The sequence below is a fragment of the Ranitomeya imitator genome, chromosome 2 (genome assembly GCF_032444005.1).
Source record: "Ranitomeya imitator isolate aRanImi1 chromosome 2, aRanImi1.pri, whole genome shotgun sequence".
Classification (NCBI taxonomy): domain Eukaryota; kingdom Metazoa; phylum Chordata; class Amphibia; order Anura; family Dendrobatidae; genus Ranitomeya; species Ranitomeya imitator.
Window position 1 is genome coordinate 632,182,938 of NC_091283.1, and position 19,957 is coordinate 632,202,894.

General features: G+C 42.6%; 1 protein-coding gene across 1 annotated transcript in view; it reads left to right on the plus strand.

The window, feature by feature from the left end:
- P2RX3 (purinergic receptor P2X 3) overlaps positions 1-19,054 on the plus strand; it is a 170,516-nt gene extending 151,462 nt beyond the window's left edge. Inside the window, exons 8-12 of the mRNA XM_069752615.1 lie at positions 158-294; positions 642-735; positions 3,134-3,199; positions 16,827-16,904; positions 17,706-19,054. Coding sequence (XP_069608716.1) covers positions 158-294; positions 642-735; positions 3,134-3,199; positions 16,827-16,904; positions 17,706-17,822 — 492 coding nt within the window. The 3' untranslated portion in view covers positions 17,823-19,054. The remainder of the gene's footprint in view (positions 1-157; positions 295-641; positions 736-3,133; positions 3,200-16,826; positions 16,905-17,705) is intronic.
- Positions 19,055-19,957: the final 903 nt, after the last annotated feature.

The following is a 19,957-nucleotide window of genomic DNA, read 5'->3' on the forward strand; positions in this document are numbered from 1 at the left end:
CACGCTCTGCAAATGTTAGATCTCCGCAAGGAGAATCAGTAGCCAAGAATCTGTACATATACGCATATCTAGAAATATATAGATAAATCTCACAGATGGGTCAGAATCTAATAGTGGCTTGGGTATCTTAGCTATGCATGGTCATATTGTGTTACAGGGGGGAGTGTTGAGTATTAAGATCGGATGGCTCTGTGACCTTGACCAGTCTTGGGATCTCTGCGTTCCTAGCTACAGCTTTACCAGACTCGACAGTGTTTCAGAAAAGAACAATGTTTCTCCAGGATATAACTTCAGGTATTTGCATTTTTCTCCTATGTAAATGTATATTAAGCATATCGAATATTGTGATGATAATGTAACCATGATGTACAAGCTTGGACATACTTCTAGTGTATCAGTGGTATCGTAGTTGGAGCTTGGCTGTAATTTACAGCCCTGATTCTGTCACATCTGCTAGAATCAGATTATTTCAAAAGTAAACCCCTTTAGGACTGTTTTTTCTTTTTCTTTTTGGCTTGAATCCCACCAAATTATAATCCTAAACATTGAGTGCCAATGTAATGAAACATAATGAAATTGCTGAAAATGAAAATATATTATCTGGAGTGGTGTCACATTGTAACATTTTACATTTGTTTCAGATATGCACGATACTACATGCGCTCCGATGGTTCCGAGTTCCGGACCTTGATCAAAGCCTTCGGCATAAGAATTGATGTCCTTGTTTATGGCAATGTAAGCTCACATTGCAATAAGCAATGTCTATTTATATGTAAGGGAAAAAAGTGGCTTATGGTTTAGTGTCCAACTATGTTCCTCCAATGTAAAGTAAGCTGCTGTAAGGACACATCTTACAGTGAATACTTCTGAACATACAGTTTTGCTCAAAAGTTTACATACCCCTGCAGAATTATTGCTTTCTTGGCCTTTTTTCAGAGAATATGAATGATAATACCAAAACTTTTTCTCCACTAATTTTTAGTGGTTGGTTGAAGCCATTTATTTTCAATCTACTTTGTTTTCTCTTTTTAAACCATAACGACAACCCAAAACATCCAAATGATCCTGATCAAAAGTTCACATACCCCATTTCTTAATACTGTGTATTGCCTCCTCTAACATCAATTACAGCTTGAATTCTTTTGTGATAGTTGTGAATGAGGTTCTTTATTTTCTCAGAAGGCAAAACTGCACACTCTTCTTGGCAACAAGCCTCCCGTTCCTGTAAATTCCTGGGCTGTCTAGCATGAACTGCGCGCTGGAGATCTCCCCAGAGTGGCTTAATGATATTGAGGTCAGGAGACTGAGATGGCCACTACAGAACCTTCACTTTGTTCTGCTGTAGCCAATGACAGGTCGACTTGGCCTTGTGTATTGGATCGTTGTCATGTTGGAACGTCCAAGTAAGTCCCATGCGCAGCTTCGGGGCTGATGAGTGCAAATTTGCCTCCAGTATTTGCTGATAACGTGCTGTTTTAATCTTTCCTTCAAATTTGACCAAGTTTCCTATGCCTCTGTAGCTCACATATTCCCAAAACATCAGTGATCCACCTCTGTGCTTTACAGTAGGAATGGTTTTCCTTTCATCATAGGCCTTGTTTACCTGTCTGCAAATGTAATGTTTATGGTTGTGGCCAAAAGTTCAATTTTGTTCTCATTACTCCAAATTACCTTGTTTCAGAAGTTTTGAGGCTTGTCTCTGTATTGTTTTGCATATTGTAGACAAGATACTTTGTGGCATTTGCGCAGTAATGGCTTTCTTCTGGCGAGTCGACCACGCAGCCCATTTTTCTTCAAGTGCCTCCTTATTGTGAATCTTGAAACAGCCACACCTTTAGTTTTCAGAGAGTCCTGTATTTCAGCTGATGTTATTTGTGGGTTTTTCTTTGCATCCCGAACAATTTTCGAGGCAGTTGTGGACAACATTTTTGTTGGCCTACCTGACTGTGGTTTTGTTTTTACAGAGCCCCTGACTTTTCATTTGTTAATCACAGTTTGAATGTTGCTGACTGGCATTATCAATTCCTTGGATATCTTTTTGTATCACTTTCCTGTTTTATACAGTTCAGCTACTTTTTCCAGTAGATCCGTTGACAATTCTTTTGCTTTCCCCATGACTCACAATCCAGAAATGTCAGTGGCTGGATGAAAGATGCAAGAGTCTGTCTGGATCCCAGAAACTCACTCAGCTTTTATGCGCACACACACTGATTACAAACAGGTCACAGGTGATGATTTTAACTTTAGTAGCCATTCAAACCCATTTGTGTCAACTTCTGTGCATGTTATCAGGCAAAAATCACCGGGATATGTGAACTTTTGATCAGGGTCATTTGGATGTTTTGGGTTGTCATTATGATTTAAAAAGAGAAAACACAGTAGTTTGACAATAAATGGCTTCACGCAACCACTAACCATGAGTAGAGAAAAAGTTTGGTGTTATAATTCATATTCTCTGAAAAAAGGACAAGAAAGCAAAACTTCTGCTGAGCACAACTCTACATTGTCAACATGGCCAATGAAGTAGTCATTTAAGTCAGTATACCTGCAGGTTTCAAATGCTCAAAGTCATAGTTATTGTTTGAGCAAATAGTGAAGGCCTACGTGCACATGAGGTAAAAGTCATCTGAACCTGCCAATTTCTGCAAGATCAGCCTGCCACCTAAAGTGTTTGGGGGACTGACAACTTTCCGCTGACAAATTTTGTCATACGCCATACTCTTTAAGGGGCACCCGTCACCAGGTCAAAAGTGGCCAGTTTTTGCTTTTATTTTATAATTATAAAGACCATAAAAATTAACACAAGTTAAATTGGCTCCTATCTCTGGAACCACTATCGGATTTAAAAAAGACTGAAAAGCAGAATACTCAGGAGAGCAGCAGGAATAAAATAAGAGCAAAAACTCGCCACTTTTTACCTTTTGACAGGTCCTCTTTAAGGCCAAAATGTGCTTGGCCCCTGGGGATCAAAAGAGGGATTGGCTGTGATAAGGACAATCATTTTAAATTTTGGAACGTAGACTGTTCTGCTTGAGTTTATTTGACACTTGGCTTACTGATAACTATTCTTTCATCGTTTTGTATTCTTGTCTTACCACACATTTAGGCTATGTTCCTCTTTTCTTTTCTCCAGGCTGGGAAATTCAATATTATTCCAACCCTTATCAATATTGTCGCAGCCTTTACGTCTGTTGGTGTGGTGAGTTTTATTTTTATATATAAAAATGGATATATGATTATATGCCATATATATGAAAAAGCAAGGACACTAAATGTAAAGCTCTTCTTCAATACAGGGTCCAGGTTCTGTCCTGGGCCCTGTATTGTTCAACATCTTTATCAATGATTTAGATGAAGAAATTGAGGGTACACTAATTAAATTTGCTGACGACACAAAGCTAGGAGGGATAGCTAATACTAGAGAAGAGAGAGGATTTAAACAGATATAAATAAACAGGAGCAGTGGACAGCAACTAACAGAATGGTTTTTAACAAGGAAAAATGCAAAGTACTACATCTGGGCAATAAAAATGAAAAAAGCATTTACAGAATGTGAGGAATGGGGCTACTAATAGATCATAAACTGAACCTGAGTCAACAGTGTGATGCAGCAGCAAAAAAGGTAAATGCAATTCTGGGATGTATTAACAGAAGCATACAGTCTAGATCACGCAAAGTCATTATTACCCTCTACTCCTCACATGGAATACTGTGTCCAGTTTTGGGCATCACATTTTAAAAAAAGACATCAACAAACTGGAGCAAGTTCAAAGAAAAGTGACCAGAATGGTGACAGATCTGCAAACCACGTCCTATGAGGAACGGTTGCAGGATTTGAGAATGTTTAGCTTGCAAAAAAGAAGACTGAGAGGAGACTTACTGTAATAGTTGTCTACAAATATCTCAAGGGCTGTCACATTGTAGAAGATCATCTTTATTCTCATTTCCACAAGGAAAGACTAGAAACAATGGGATGAAACTAAATGGGAGGAGACAGATTAGATATTAGAAAAAACTTTTTGACAGGGTGATCAATGAGTGGAACAGGCTGCCACGAGAGGCGGAGAGTTCTCCTTCAATGGAAGTCTTCAAACAGAGACTGGACAGACATCTGTCTGGGATGATTTAGTGAATCCTGCTTTGAGCAGGGGGTTGGAACAGATGACCCAGGAGGTCCCTTCCAACTCAATCATTCTATGATATATATGATATATGTATATGTATGTGTATATATCTATATGTATGTGTGTATATATATATCTATATGTATATACAGTCATTGCCAAAAGTATTGACACCCCTGCAATTCTGTTAGATAATACTCATTTTCTTCCTGAAAATGATTGCAATCACAAGTTCTTTGGTATTATTATCTTCATTTAATTTGTCTTAAATGAAAAAACACAAAAGAGAATGAAGCAAAAAAGCAAAACATTGTTCATTTCACACAAAACTCCAAAAATGGGCCAGACAAAAGTATTAGCACCCTCAGCCTAATACTTGGTTGCACAACCTTTAGCCAAAATAACTGCGACCAACCGCTTCTGGTAACCATCAATAAGTTTCTTACAATGCTCTGCTGGAATTTTAGACCATTCTTCTTTGGCAAATTGCTCCAGGTCCCTGATATTTGAAGGGTGCCTTCTCCAAACTGGCATTTGTAGATCTCTCCACAGGTGTTCTATGGGATTCAGGTCTGGACTCATTGCTGGCCACCTTAGAAGTCTCCAGTGCTTTCTCTCAAACCATTTTCTAGTGCTTTTTGAAGTGTGTTTTGGGTCATTGTCCTGCTGGAAGACCCATGACCTCTGAGGGAGACCCAGCTTTCTCACACTGGGCCCTACATTATGCTGCAAAATTTGTTGGTAGTCTTCAGACTTCATAATGCCCTGCACACGGTCAAGCAGTCCAGTGCCAGAGGCAGCAAAGCAACCCCAAAACATCCGGGAACGTCCGCCATGTTTGACTGTAGGGACCGTGTTCTTTTCTTTGAATGCCTCTTTTTTTCTCCTGTAAACTTTATGTTGATGCCTTTGCCCAAAAAGCTCTACTTTTGTCTCATCTGACAAGAGAACATTCTTCCAAAACATTTTAGGCTTTTTCAGGTAAGTTTTGGCAAACTCCAGCCTGGCTTTTTTATGTCTCGGGATAACAAGTGGGGTCTTCCTGGGTCTCCTACCATAGAGTCCCTTTTCATTCAGATGCCAACGGATAGTACGGGATGACACTGTTGTACCATCGGACTGCAGGGCAGCTTGAACTTGTTTGGATGTTAGTCGAGGTTCTTTATCCAACATCCGCACACTCTTGCGTTGAAATCTCTTGTCAATTTTACTTTTCCATCCACATCTAGGGAGGTTAGCCACAGTGCCATGGGCTTTAAATTTCTTGATGACACTGCGCACGGTAGACACAGGAACATTCAGGTCTTTGGAGATGGACTTGTAGCCTTGAGATTGCTCATGCTTCCTCACAATTTGGTTTCTCAAGTCCTCAGACAGTTCTTTGGTCTTCTTTCTTTTCTCCATGCTCAATGTGGTGCACACAAGGACACAGGACAGAGGTTGAGTTAACTTTAATCCATGTCAACTGGCTGCAAGTGTGATTTAGTTATTGCCAACACCTGTTAGGTGCCACAGGTAAGTTACAGGTGCTGTTAATTACACAAATTGGAGAATCATCACATGATTTTTCGAACAGTGCCAATACTTTTGTCCAACCCCCTTTTCATGTTTGGTGTGGAATTATATCCAATTTGGCTTTAGGACCATTCTTTTTGTGTTTTTTCATTTAAGACAAATTAAATGAAGATACTAATACCAAATAATTTGTGTTTGCAATCATTTTCAGGAAGAAAATGAGTATTATCTGACAGAATTGCAGGGGTGTCAATACTTTTGGCCATGACTGTGTGTGTGTATATATATGCCTCAGTGATGTGAATTTGGAAAAATGCTCCAGCATATTATGTGCTGAGAGGGGTTACTCCTCCATATTAAGGGCTGGGTTTTTGTGAACATTTGAAGAGTGTTTGGAAGGTTGTTCACCATATCTCCACCCCAAGGGTATTATTCTGTCCCGGGGCCTGTGGCTGCATATATGGCTCTGTGAGATGCTGAATCTCTTCACCCTACTTACAATTGGCGACGGTCGCAGATGGCTTAACTCAGCTGCAGGCACACATGCTATGAAGAATCCAGAAGAGACTTTGATTTCTTTAACCCCTATCTGACCTCGGACGGGATAGTACGTCCGAGGTCAGATCCCCTGCTTTGATGCAGGGCTCCGCGGTGAGCCCGCATCAAAGCCGGGACATGTCAGCTGTTTTGAACAGCTGACATGTGCCCGCAATAGGTGCGGGCAGAATCGCGATCTGCCCGCACCTATTAACTAGATAAATGCCGCTGTCAATCGCAGACAGCGGCATTTAACTACCGCATCCGGCCAGGCGGCCGGAAATGACGTCATCGCCGACCCCCGTCACATGATCGGGGGTCGGTGATGCGTCTCCATTGTAACCATAGAGGTCCTTGAGACCTCTATGGTTACTGATCGCCGGTAGCTGTGAGCGCCACCCTGTGGTCGGCGCTCACAGCACACCTCCATTTCTGCTACATAGCAGCTATCAGCAGATCGCTGCTATGTAGCAGAGCCGATCGCGTTGTGCCTGCTTCTAGCCTCCCATGGAGGCTATTGAAGCATGGCAAAAGTAAAAAAAAAAAGTTAAAAAAAATGTGAAAAAAATAAAAAAAATATAAAAGTTTAAATCACCCCCCTTTCGCCCCAATCAAAATAAATCAATAAAAAAAAAATCAAATCTACACATATTTGGTATTGCCGCGCTCAGAATCGCCCGATCTATCAATTAAAAAAAAGCATTAACCTGATCGCTAAACGGCGTAGTGAGAAAAAAATTTGAAACGCCATAATTACGTTTTTTAGGTCGCCGCGACATTGCATTAAAATGCAATAACGGGCGATCAAAAGAACGTATCTGCACCAAAATGCTATCATTAAAAATGTCATCTCGGCACGCAAAAAATAAGCCCTCAACCGACCCCAGATCACGAAAAATGGAGACGCTACGAGTATCGGAAAATGGCGCAATTTTATTTTTTTTTAGCAAAGTTTGGAATTTTTTTTTCACCACTTAGATAAAAAATAACCTAGTCATGTTAGGTGTCTATGAACTCGTACTGACCTGGAGAATCATAATGGCAGGTCAGTTTTAGCATTTAGTGAACCTAGCAAAAAAGCCAAACAAAAAACAAGTGTGGGATTGCACTTTTTTGCAATTTCACCGCACTTGGAATTTTTTTCCCGTTTTCTAGTACATGACATGCTAAAACCAATTATGTTATTCAAAAGTACAACTCGTCCCGCAAAAAATAAGCCCTCACATGGCCAAATTGACGGAAAAATAAAAAAGTTATGGCTCTGGGAAGGAGGGGAGTGAAAAACGAACACGGAAAAATGAAAAATCCCAAGGTCATGAAGGGGTTAAGAATCCCTGTTGAATGCATAAACAGCAGCAGGTAAAAAAGACTTTCTTCAGACAATCCGAAAGCACATGTGCCTCCAATGAAGCCAAGATGGAGACTGAGACACAGGGAGAAGAAGCAGGAAGTGACATGACACCCAGCAGAGGGAGACAGGGAGACAGAAGGGACAAATTTCATGGAAAGGGAACATTTCAGCTATGCAAAGCACAGGAACACATAGCAACAATAAACAATATGAGAAACTGCAATACAGCTTGTAAAATGTACAGGACAGTCTGTAAAATGTCTCATTCATGGGACATAACACTCCCCGTCTGAAATCTTTAGATTTCATAATTTTTATGATGTCCTCTGGGGATGTCACTGTAGACCTGAAAAACAAAAAGAAAACAAGCATGCAAGTAATAACAACAACGGCAGTTGCAGTCCAATTGGCATAGTCCAATCTTCAGTTGGAGACAGGACAGTCTGTAAAATGTCTCATTCAAGGGACATAACAGGTATGGTCCAGAAGGTAAATGTGGAGCCTTTGGACTCATCCAGTGTTGGTGTACCTTGAGGTGAGTTTTCCAAAACTGTGCCCATGTTAAAGACAGCTGAACCCTGCTTTTGTTCCCCTGAGTGGGAGGATCCCCGCCACCACACAGACTGTACTGTATGCTATTTTGTTTTTCCCATTATAATAGAAGGGCCATGTTTGTCTACCTAATTTTTGGACTTGTTTATGCATTCTTTAAAAAAAAAAAAATAAAACAGTTGAAAACTTAAATGGAAAGTGTTTCTGTAACTACCTCTTTAAGCAGCTGAGTCGATCTACTGCAATATATATATACAGTGGCATGTAAAAATGTTGGTCCCCCTCGGTCAAAATTATTGTTGTTGTGAACAGATAAGCAAGATGAAGATGAATTGATCTCTGCAAGGCCTAATGTTAAAAATGATACATTTTCTTTGTATTTTAGGCAAAATACATATATATTTTAATATTTTGCATTTTGAAAAGTAACACCAGGAAAATGGGCCAATGCAAAAGTTTGGAGATTTGTGTGCTCAGATAACTTTGACCAAGGTTTCATACCTTACTTAGCCTGTTAGGGTTATGGCTTGTTCACTATCATCGTTAGGAAACTCCAGGTGATAGAAATTTCCCAGCTTTTTAAAAGTCCAGCCTCCTCTAACCTTGTGCCAAAAACAGCAGCCATGGGTTCTTGTAAGCAGCTGCCTAGCACTCTGAAAATGAAAATGGTGGAAGCCCACAAAGCAGGAGAAGGCTCTAAAGGTACCGTCACACTGAACGATATCTCTAGCGATCCGTGACGTTGCAGCGTCCTGGCTAGCGATATAGTTCAGTTTGACAGGCAGCAGCGATCAGGATCCTGCTGTGATGTCGTTGGTCGCTGCAGAAAGTCCAGAACTTTATTTCATTGCTGGACCTCCTGCAGACATCGCTGAATCGGCATGTGTGACACCGATTCAGCGATGTCTTCACTGGTAACCAGGGTAAACATCGGGTTACTAAGCGCAGGGCCGCGCTTAGTAACCCGATGTTTACCCTGGTTACCAGCGTAAAAGTAGAAAAAAAAATAAAACACTACATACTTACCTTCCGCTGTCTGTCCTCGGCGCTGTGATTCTCTGCACTGGCTGTGAGCGCCGGCCAGCCGGAAAGCACAGCGGTGATGTCACCGCTCTGCTTTCCGACCGCTGTGCTCACAGTCAGTGCAGGAAAACACAGCGCCGAGGACAGACAGCGGAAGTTAAGTATGTAGTGTTTTTTTTTTTTACTTTTACGATGGTAACCAGGGTAAACATCGGGTTACTAAGCGCGGCCCTGCGCTTAGTAACCCGATGTTTACCCTGGTTACCGGCATCGTTGGTCGCTGGAGAGCTGTCTGTGTGACAGCTCTCCAGCGACCAAACAGCGACGCTGCAGCGATCGACATCGTTGTCGGTATCGCTGCAGCATCGCTGAGTGTGAAGGTACCTTAAGGCTATAAGATAATAGCAAAGTGTTTTCCTCGGTTCAAAATGTACCGTATATACTCGAGTATAAGCCGACCCGAGTATAAGCCGACCCCCCTAATTTTGCCACAAAAAACTGGGAAAACTTATTGACTCGAGTATAAGCCTAGGGTAGAAAATACAGCATTTACCGGTGAATTTCAAAAATAAAAATAGATGCTCCATACCGTTCATTATTGCCCCATAGATGCTCCATATACAACTGTGCTATATAGAATGCTCTGCACCGTTGATTATGGCCCCATAGATGCTCCTTATAATGCTGTGCCATATATGCTCTGCACCTTTGATTATGGCCCCATAGGTGCTCCTTATAATGCTGTGCCCCATATATGCTCTGCACCTTTGATTATGGCCCCATAGATGCCCCTTATAATGCTGTGCCATATATGCTCTGCACCTTTGATTATGGCCCCATAGATGCTCCTTATAATGCTGTGCCCCATATATGCTCTGCACCTTTATGGCCCCATAGGTGCTCCTTATAATGCTGTGCCCCATATATGCTCTGCACCTTTATGGCCCCATAGGTGCTCCTTATAATGCTGTGCCCCATATATGCTCTGCACCTTTATGGCCCCATAGGTGCTCCTTATAATGCTGTGCCCCATATATGCTCTGCACCTTTATGGCCCCATAGGTGCTCCTTATAATGCTGTGCCCCATATATGCTCTGCACCTTTATGGCCCCATAGGTGCTCCTTATAATGCTGTGCCCCATTTATGCTCTGCACCTTTATGGCCCCATAGGTGCTCCTTATAATGCTGTGCCCCTTATATGCTCTGCACCTTTATGGCCCCATAGGTGCTCCTTATAATGCTGTGCCATATATAATGCTCTGCACCTTTGATTATGGCCCCATAAATGCTCCTTATAATGCTGTGCCATATATGCTCTGCACCTTTATGGCCCCATAGGTGCTCCTTATAATGCTGTGCCCCATATATGCTCTGCACCTTTATGGCCCCATAGATGCTCCTTATAATGCTGTGCTATATATGCTCTGCACCTTTATGGCCCCATAGGTGCTCCTTATAATGCTGTGCCCCATATATGCTCTGCACCTTTATGGCCCCATAGGTGCTCCTTATAATGCTGTGCCCCATATATGCTCTGCACCTTTATGGCCCCATAGATGCTCCTTATAATGCTGTGCCCCATATATGCTCTGCACCTTTATGGCCCCATAGGTGCTCCTTATAATGCTGTGCCCCATATATGCTCTGCACCTTTATGGCCCCATAGGTGCTCCTTATAATGCTGTGCCCCATATATGCTCTGCACCTTTATGGCCCCATAGGTGCTCCTTATAATGCTGTGCCCCATATATGCTCTGCACCTTTATGGCCCCATAGATGCTCCTTATAATGCTGTGCCCCATATATGCTCTGCACCTTTATGGCCCCATAGGTGCTCCTTATAATGCTGTGCCCCTTATATGCTCTGCACCTTTATGGCCCCATAGGTGCTCCTTATAATGCTGTGCCCCATATATGCTCTGCACCTTTATGGCCCCATAGGTGCTCCTTATAATGCTGTGCCCCTTATATGCTCTGCACCTTTATGGCCCCATAGGTGCTCCTTATAATGCTGTGCCCCTTATATGCTCTGCACCTTTATGGCCCCATAGGTGCTCCTTAGAATGCTGCTGGTGCTGCCATAAAAAAAAAAAAAAAAATCACATACTCACCTCTCTTCTCAGGACGCCGGCGCTTTCAATAATTACCTGCTCCTCTGCGGCTCCGTCTCCAGCACTGACGCTCAGCAGAGGGCGCGCACTGACTACGTCACAGCGCCCTCTAACCTGAGCGTCACTGCTAGAGGACGCTGCAGACGGAGCCGGAGCGAGGAGCAGGTAATTATAGCGCTGCGCTCCCCTTACCTGCTGCGGCGCGGTCCCTGCAGTCCCTGGCTTCTCCGGCGCTGCAGCTTCTTCCTGTAATTGAGCGGTCACATGGCACCGATCATTTACAGCAATGAATATGCGGCTCCTCCCCTATGGGGGTGGAGCTGCCTATTCATTTCTGTAATGAGCGGTGCCATGTGACCGCTCAGTGCAGGAAGAATCTGCAGCGCCGGAGAAGCCAGGGACTGCAGGGACCGCGCTGGGAGCAGGTAAGTATAACTACACAGCCCCCGCTCCCCCTCCCCTGCTGACACCCGGGTATATGACTCGAGTATAAGCCGAGAGGGGGACTTTCAGCCCAAAAAAATGGGCTGAAAATCTCGGCTTATACTCGAGTATATACGGTAATTAAGAAATGGCAGTTAACAGGATCAGTGAAAGTCAAGATAATGCCTGGATTTCAGTGATAGCTGCTCATAGGATTGCTAGAGAGGCAAATCAGAACCTTCGCTTGACTGCAAAAGAGCTTCAGAAAGATTTAGCAGACTCTGGAGTTGTGGTATATTGTTCTGCTGTTCAGAGACATCTGCACAAATATGGCCATCATGGAACAATCACCAGAAGAAAACCTCTCCTGCGACCTCACCATAAAATTCAGAGTCAAAAGTATGCAAAAGAACATCTAAACAAGTCTGATGCCTTTTAGGATACAAGTCCTGTGGACTGATGAGGTTAAAATAGAACTATTTGGCCACAATGATCAAAGATATGTGTGGAGAAAAAAAGAGCACAGAATTTCAGGAAAAGAAAGTCTAAGCAGCGATTAATCATGGGGGTGGATCAATTCTACTTTGCAGCCAATGGCACACAGAACATTTCATTGGTAGATGGAAGAATGGATTCATTGAAATTTCAACCATCTCTTGATGCAAACATAACACCATTAATGATGAGCGAATGTGCTGTTATAACCTGTTATTTAAGCATACTCGGGCGTTATCCGAGTATCTTGGGCATGCACGAATGATATGTTAAAGTCCTCGCGGCTGCATTATTTTGATGCATAGTTTGGATTTTGATTGTTGATTTGCAGCTGTTATACAGCCACAACACATGCGGGGACTGCTTGTTAGGTAATCCCATTGTTATGCTCCCGCCGGCCTCGCCGCATGTGTCTCATACTTACCTCGCTGCGGCGTCCCGGCGCGTCCCTGTTCGCTTCCGGTCTTCTGTTCTTCCTGCGTGCTCGGCTCCTGCTCCTTCTCGGGTGCGCACGCTCTGGTTTCTATGGCGCACGTCTCTCATTGATCCTGGCCGTACCTTCTGCGCCGCTCTGTGGTCTCTGACCCGGAAGGTATGCTTTCACTCTCCTTATCAGGCCTCCTCTTCCTCTCGGCGGTGCCTTATGATCATTTGTGTTCTGCATATGAATCTGGCTCCACGTCTCTCCTGCGTTCCTTCCTGCCTTCTTGTTCACCGCTCACTTCCCATTGCTGTATTCTTTAGCTAATCCTGGTCTTTTCATTTGCTCCTAGTGCCTGCCTTCCAGTGTCCTCCGTCTTGTCCGTTTTCCAGTGTCCTTGTCTGCCTGCCTGCCTGCCTCCGTCCTCCTCCTTGTCCGTGTTCCAGTCTCCAGACTGTCTTTCCGTGTCCTCCGTCTGGTTCCTGCTCCCGCGTCTTGCCTTCCTGCTTGTTCTCTCTGTCCAGTCCGTATTCCCACGCCTTCCTTGTTTCAGTCTCCTCGTTACTCCTTACTGATCCCTGTTAGTTGCCTTTTTGTCCGTCCTTCCTTACAAGCTGCCATGGCGATAGTCTCCCTCGGGCCTGCCCCTAACGCTCCCTGTATAGGGGGTGGTTCACTTGGTCAGCTCGCCCGTGGGAGGTTTGTTGTCACGGTCCAGTGGGTCCACCCTATAGTCCCCACGGTTAATCCTCACACCCATCATGTGTTGTGGCTGTCTAACAGCCGCAAAACATGCAGCCGTAGGGTCTTGAACATATTATTCGAGCACACCCAAGATACTCAGATGACACCTGAGCATGCTCGGATAACACGTTATCCAAGTACATTCGCTCATCACTAAACACCATCTGTAAAAAAGCTGAAGTTGAAAAGAGTATGGCTTCTACAAATGGATAATGATCCTAAACACACGTCAAAATCCACAGTAAACAACCTCAAAAGGCACAAGCTAAAGGTTTGCCAATGGCCCTCACAGTCCACTGATCTGAACATCATTGAAAGTCTGTGACTAGACCTCAAAGTAGCAGTGCATGTACTGTAAGCTGACCCAGAAATCTCACAGAACATGAAGAATTTTCCAAGAAAGAATGAATGAAAATCCCTCAAACAAGAAATTAAAGCCTCTTGGCTGGCTAGGAAAAGCGTTTACAAGCTGTGATACTTTAAAAAGGTACTAGCAACATAAATAATAATATTTTTTTTTTTCCCCTAAATATAAAGGAAATGTGTCATCTTTAACTTTAGGACTTTTAGAGATCATTTTGTCTTCAACTTGCTTAACTGTTCACAATAAAAGTCATTTTAAGCAGGGATACCCAACCTTTTACATGTCACTATACTTATATATAAAATTATTATAGCGGTACAGCACTTATATACAGTGGGGCAAAAAAGTATTTAGTCAGTCAGCAATAGTGCAAGTTCCACCACTTAAAAAGATGAGAGGCATCTGTAATTTACATCATAGGTAGACCTCAACTATGGGAGACAAACTGAGAAAAAAAATTCCAGAAAATCACATTGTCTGTTTTTTTTAACAATTTATTTGCATATTATGGTGGAAAATAAGTATTTGGTCAGAAACAAACAATCAAGATTTCTGGCTCTCACAGACCTGTAACTTCTTCTTTAAGAGTCTCCTCTTTCCTCCACTCATTACCTGTAGTAATGGCACCTGTTTAAACTTGTTATCAGTATAAAAAGACACCTGTGCACACCCTCAAACAGTCTGACTCCAAACTCCACTATGGTGAAGACCAAAGAGCTGTCAAAGGACACCAGAAACAAAATTGTAGCCCTGCACCAGGCTGGGAAGACTGAATCTGCAATAGCCAACCAGCTTGGAGTGAAGAAATCAACAGTGGGAGCAATAATTAGAAAATGGAAGACATACAAGACCACTTATAATCTCCGTCGATCTGGGGCTCCACGCAAAATCCCACCCCGTGGGGTCAGAATGATCACAAGAACGGTGAGCAAAAATCCCAGAACCACGCGGGGGGACCTATTGAATGAACTGCAGAGAGCTGGGACCAATGTAACAAGGCCTACCATAAGTAACACACTACGCCACCATGGACTCAGATCCTGCAGTGCCAGACGTGTCCCACTGCTTAAGCCAGTACATGTCCGGGCCCGTCTGAAGTTTGCTAGAGAGCATTTGGATGATCCAGAGGAGTTTTGGGAGAATGTCCTATGGTCTGATGAAACCAAACTGGAACTGTTTGGTAGAAACACAACTTGTCGTGTTTGGAGGAAAAAGAATACTGAGTTGCATCCATCAAACACCATACCTACTGTAAAGCATGGTGGTGGAAACATCATGCTTTGGGGCTGTTTCTCTGCAAAGGGGCCAGGACGACTGATCCGGGTACATGAAAGAATGAATGGGGCCATGTATCGTGAGATTTTGAGTGCAAACCTCCTTCCATCAGCAAGGGCATTGAAGATGAAACGTGGCTGGGTCTTTCAACATGACAATGATCCAAAGCACACTGCCAGGGCAACGAAGGAGTGGCTTCGTAAGAAGCATTTCAAGGTCCTGGAGTGGCCTAGCCAGTCTCCAGATCTCAACCCTATAGAAAACCTTTGGAGGGAGTTGAAAGTCCGTGTTGCCAAGCGAAAAGCCAAAAACATCACTGCTCTAGAGGAGATCTGCATGGAGGAATGGGCCAACATACCAACAACAGTGTGTGGCAACCTTGTGAAGACTTACAGAAAACGTTTGACCTCTGTCATTGCCAACAAAGGATATATTACAAAGTATTGAGATGAAATTTTGTTTCTGACCAAATACTTATTTTCCACCATAATATGCAAATAAATTGTTAAAAAAACAGACAATGTGATTTTCTGGATTTTTTTTTCTCAGTTTGTCTCCCATAGTTGAGGTCTACCTATGATGTAAATTACAGACGCCTCTCATCTTTTTAAGTGGTGGAACTTGCACTATTGCTGACTGACTAAATACTTTTTTGCCCCACTGTATTTTTGCAGAGTTCATTCAATGAACAAAAGAATCTGAGATGTACATTCTCTTTGGAATCAGTTTGCTCTATATTTTGGCTCCATAGAGCCGCATAGGCCAAGGCCGGCTCTAGGTTTTTGTGGGCCCAGGCAAAAGATTCTCAGTGGTCCCCTTTAACACATACCATGATTCATGATGCACAGTTAAGAAATATACAGTAGGTACAGTACAATGCCAAATATTTCACTTATTTCTTACATTACAGGAGTGACATCTATTGTAAATTCTACATTAGCTCATAAACCGGCGAATCCTCGCAGTGCACAGTGCATGCGTCGGGGGGGGGGATTCAAAAGTCTGCAGTCACACAGAGTGACTTCAGACTTTTCATTTTAGACCGGACAGTATAGTCTTCCAAACAGTATTATGGGCACCACATAGTCCTCCATACAGTATAATGGCCCCCATTTAATGCTTCATACAGAATGGGCCCCATATATTGCTTCATATAGTATAATGGGCCCCATATATTGCTCCATATAGTATAATGGGCCCCATATATTGCTCCATATAGTATAATAGTGCCATGTAACGCTACATACAGTATAATGAGCCCCACATAATGCTACAAACAGAATAATGGGCCTCATATAGTGATCCATACAGTATACTGGGCCCCATATATTGCTACATACATAAAAAAAATCAAATACTCACCTCTCTTCGTTTCCCGCTGCTGTGGTCATCTCAGTCTTTTGACGTCTGGACTGCTAAGCACAGAGGACACGCTGTAGTGTCATCATGGCACCCTTTGCCCTGAGACATGACAGAGAGTCAGAAGACGGTGAAGAGGCCGTAGGAGCGGAAACCGGGGAGAGGTGAGTATTTGAAGAGGGGGCCGGTGCCAGCGCAGGCACCTGGCTCTCCGACTTACGGGGCCCCATAGCATGCCGGTGCCCCACACAGCGAGTGCTCCCCTCCAGACAGCAATTATGAGGCATACAGGTACAGTAAGACTAGATTAACATTTCTATTACCTGTATGCCCATAGTAATAGCTGAAAAGTGTCCCAGTAGGTGACAGATTCCCTTTAAATACTATATAGCATCCTTTCTCCACCCTCCAGATCAAAAATGGTATCAAAGACTAAGCAAAACATAGGAATTTCGAAGTACAGTGTAACATGGTGGTGTAGAGTGATTGTCCTCCATGTGTAACATTTCTGTGATTATTTCCTCTTACAGGGAACTGTGCTATGTGACATCATTTTACTAAATTTTCTCAAAGGAGCAGACCAGTACAAAGCAAAGAAGTTTGAGGAGGTTTGTTATTTAATGGAACAATTATTTTCTTATTCTCTGATGTTCTTCTTGAATTGTCTCAATGGCATTGAAGTAACTGATTCGTGTGAAGAAATATGATACATATTTCAGTGGTTTACAGACAATTCATCACTGTATTCAAGGTAATCTATAACCAGATTATTGATACTCCATCTGAGAGCAGCATAATTTAGGGGCAGAGATCTTGATTCCAGTGAAGTATCACATACTGGGCTGCTTGTTGAGGTTTTGAGTAAGCAGATCTAGCAGTTCTCTGAATGCTGAGCTCTGTATAACCCCACCTACACCAATGATTGGTAGCTGTTTGTGTACTCTGTGCACATGAAGAAATCTGCCACTCAATGGTAAGGGTCTGGGTATGGTTGGACCATATGAGTCAAGGCATACTAGTCCTCCAGTGATAATCTCCAGCTGACAAAGCAATGATTTTATAAAAACTGCACTAAGAAAATCAGTAAGTGATACATAGCTGGAATCAGGGTCTCTGTCTCTACCTTATACTTCTCTCAGATTAGGTATCAAAAACTGGCTGACAGATTCTCTTTAAAAAGTTCTGCTGGATACACACTGCAACCTCAGCGGCACCACTGACAGCTTAACTGAGCGCCTCTAAAGCTGCGCATTTTAAGAAATTCATTAGCAAACTTCATTGGCTACTGTAATGAGTAAATAATAGACTCCCCATGACTCTATATGTACTAAGCTCTGCAGGTGATTTAGGGAATGGAGTGTGTTCTTTTTTTCATATTTTATATAAATCTTTTACTGTCTTTCCTTTAGATCTCTGATACCACCCCTGCATTTGGAAGTAATTTTTTCAAAAGTGACCAGACTTTAGGCGGTCGTGGAGATGAAAAAAGATCTACAGACTCTGGGGCTTTCTCAATCGGTTTATAGACCTCCATCAGATCTGGTTCTTCTCAGTGGCTTCCTCTGTTTAGAATTCTATGTAACAGTCTTCCTCTAGTATCCTATATATGTCCTTCTATTTTATGTTTTCACTTTTTGTGATGATCACTTAAAGGGGTTGTCTAACTTATAAAGCAATTTTTAAATACAGAGTCTGATTGTGATGTACACCTACAGCTACGTAATTATTTTCAGTAAATTCAGTGTAATTCTTCATTACGCCTGTGGAGGCACTGTAGGGAAATTGAATAACTGCTGTCGGGTTCCCCTGTAGATTACAGCTAATCCTTAGGGGGCCCAACAGTGGGATAACTTGTAAGCACATTATATTTAGGACACCCCTGTTGGACAACCCCTTTAATTGTCAAACAATGTCATTACTGTTAAAGTGTTGCTCATCTAGCACTTATTGTGTCACTTCTGTCCATGTATGTATGAGCTTGAACTAAACAGACTGCATATTCTTTATTATTCTGAAGCAGAGCTTGGGTTTACGTCTTCCGCTGACTTAGGTGTGAAACATGCTACCCGAAATTCTACCTCCATTTTCACATGTAAATAGTACTCTTCTTCGGGTATCCAATTCATTTCCTAAACCTGAATGTGCCGTTACGGTAGTTGTCACAACATAGACATCAGAGGCCTATTGCTAAGCTAGACCACCCAGGTCTGTCCAGGTGGGATGCTTGTTTCTATTTTGAATCCCCTACTGATCACTAGTATGAAAAACTTGGTGACATATCGTGTGGACTTACCACCGATGTCTAATTGGTAGCGATCCTGTTGTGGCGACCCTTTAAGACTATGTGAAAAATTGTCAACAAAGCCCTATATGAACCTTCAAAAAACAGTCAAGCAGAGCATGAAGCAAAACAATGCTTACCTGGCACCAATACCCCTTCATTCTAGCAGTGGGGGACCCAGCAGTTTGACTTTGGACAATCAGACATATCCTAATATTATTCCACCTGTTTCTATGCTTGGGCAACCCCTGTGATACCTGCATTATTTTTGCATTTTACGTGATGTCCTTACCACACAAGGTTGCTTCAGACAAGAAGAGTTTGTCTATTGCACGTGCCTTTAACCCTTGTAGGTTGTAAGTTCTCAGGTGCATGTCTACTTTATTTGTATCTGCGGATACATCGGAGCCTCTGTCAATAGGCATATATTGCCCCGTTCTGTGGTAGAGAGATTAAATAAATGGAGTCTACAATGAACATGTGTTTCGACTGATATTCTATGATTTGGAAAAAGCTTGATAATGTTTTTAGCACTTCAAAAGAAAGAAAGGTTAGTTGATATCACCCAGGAATTTTATACAGGGTCACGAAAATGGTATAAAAAATAGGCAGAAAAGTCAGCTCACCGTATGTCGATATAAGTCCATGGTGCCCGGAACTACGTACTGAATAGATGTAAAAATAATAGTGAGAAAAAAAGAAGTATGATCTTCCAGCTCCTGGATAAATGGTTCCACTTTATTAAGTTATTTAAAAGTTAATTCCCACAATGCGTAACAGAAAAGTACAAGTACAAAAGGAAAAGTGACAAGTTTCGAACGCTATCCAACGTTAGCAAAGGAAGAATACAAACTCACATGCTATTCTAGTAATGAAGAGCCAAGAGACCTGCAGCCGGTGGGTGCCAATTCCCGCTGGTGTAGCACAGCCAATGAAAGGAGTGAAGATGAAGTCGTGCAGCACAATCATCAATTGATAAAACTTCTTTCATCGAAAATCTTTAAAACCAATTAATCTATCCAGAGAGCCATGTTAAAATCCTGACGCAATTCTGACAGTAAATGCCCTTAATCATAGGATACATAAATGGATAGTGGGAAACACTTTAAAGCGTTTGAGAACCATTCACATTGAGATGTATTTAGCCTTAACATATACACCACTTGGAGTGACCACTAGAAAAACAAATACCATATTGTGATGAACCTGTAACTTGCCACCATGCCTGACATCACTATTATGTTGGAAGGATCACATGCACCAACATGACGTTCCGCACCTCCTGGGGACACAGAAGATCTGCTTGGCACAGTTTTACACAGACACCTCCTGTCCTCATGTGACCATGGAGGCATGGGGAGTGAGAGAAGGTGACCCACA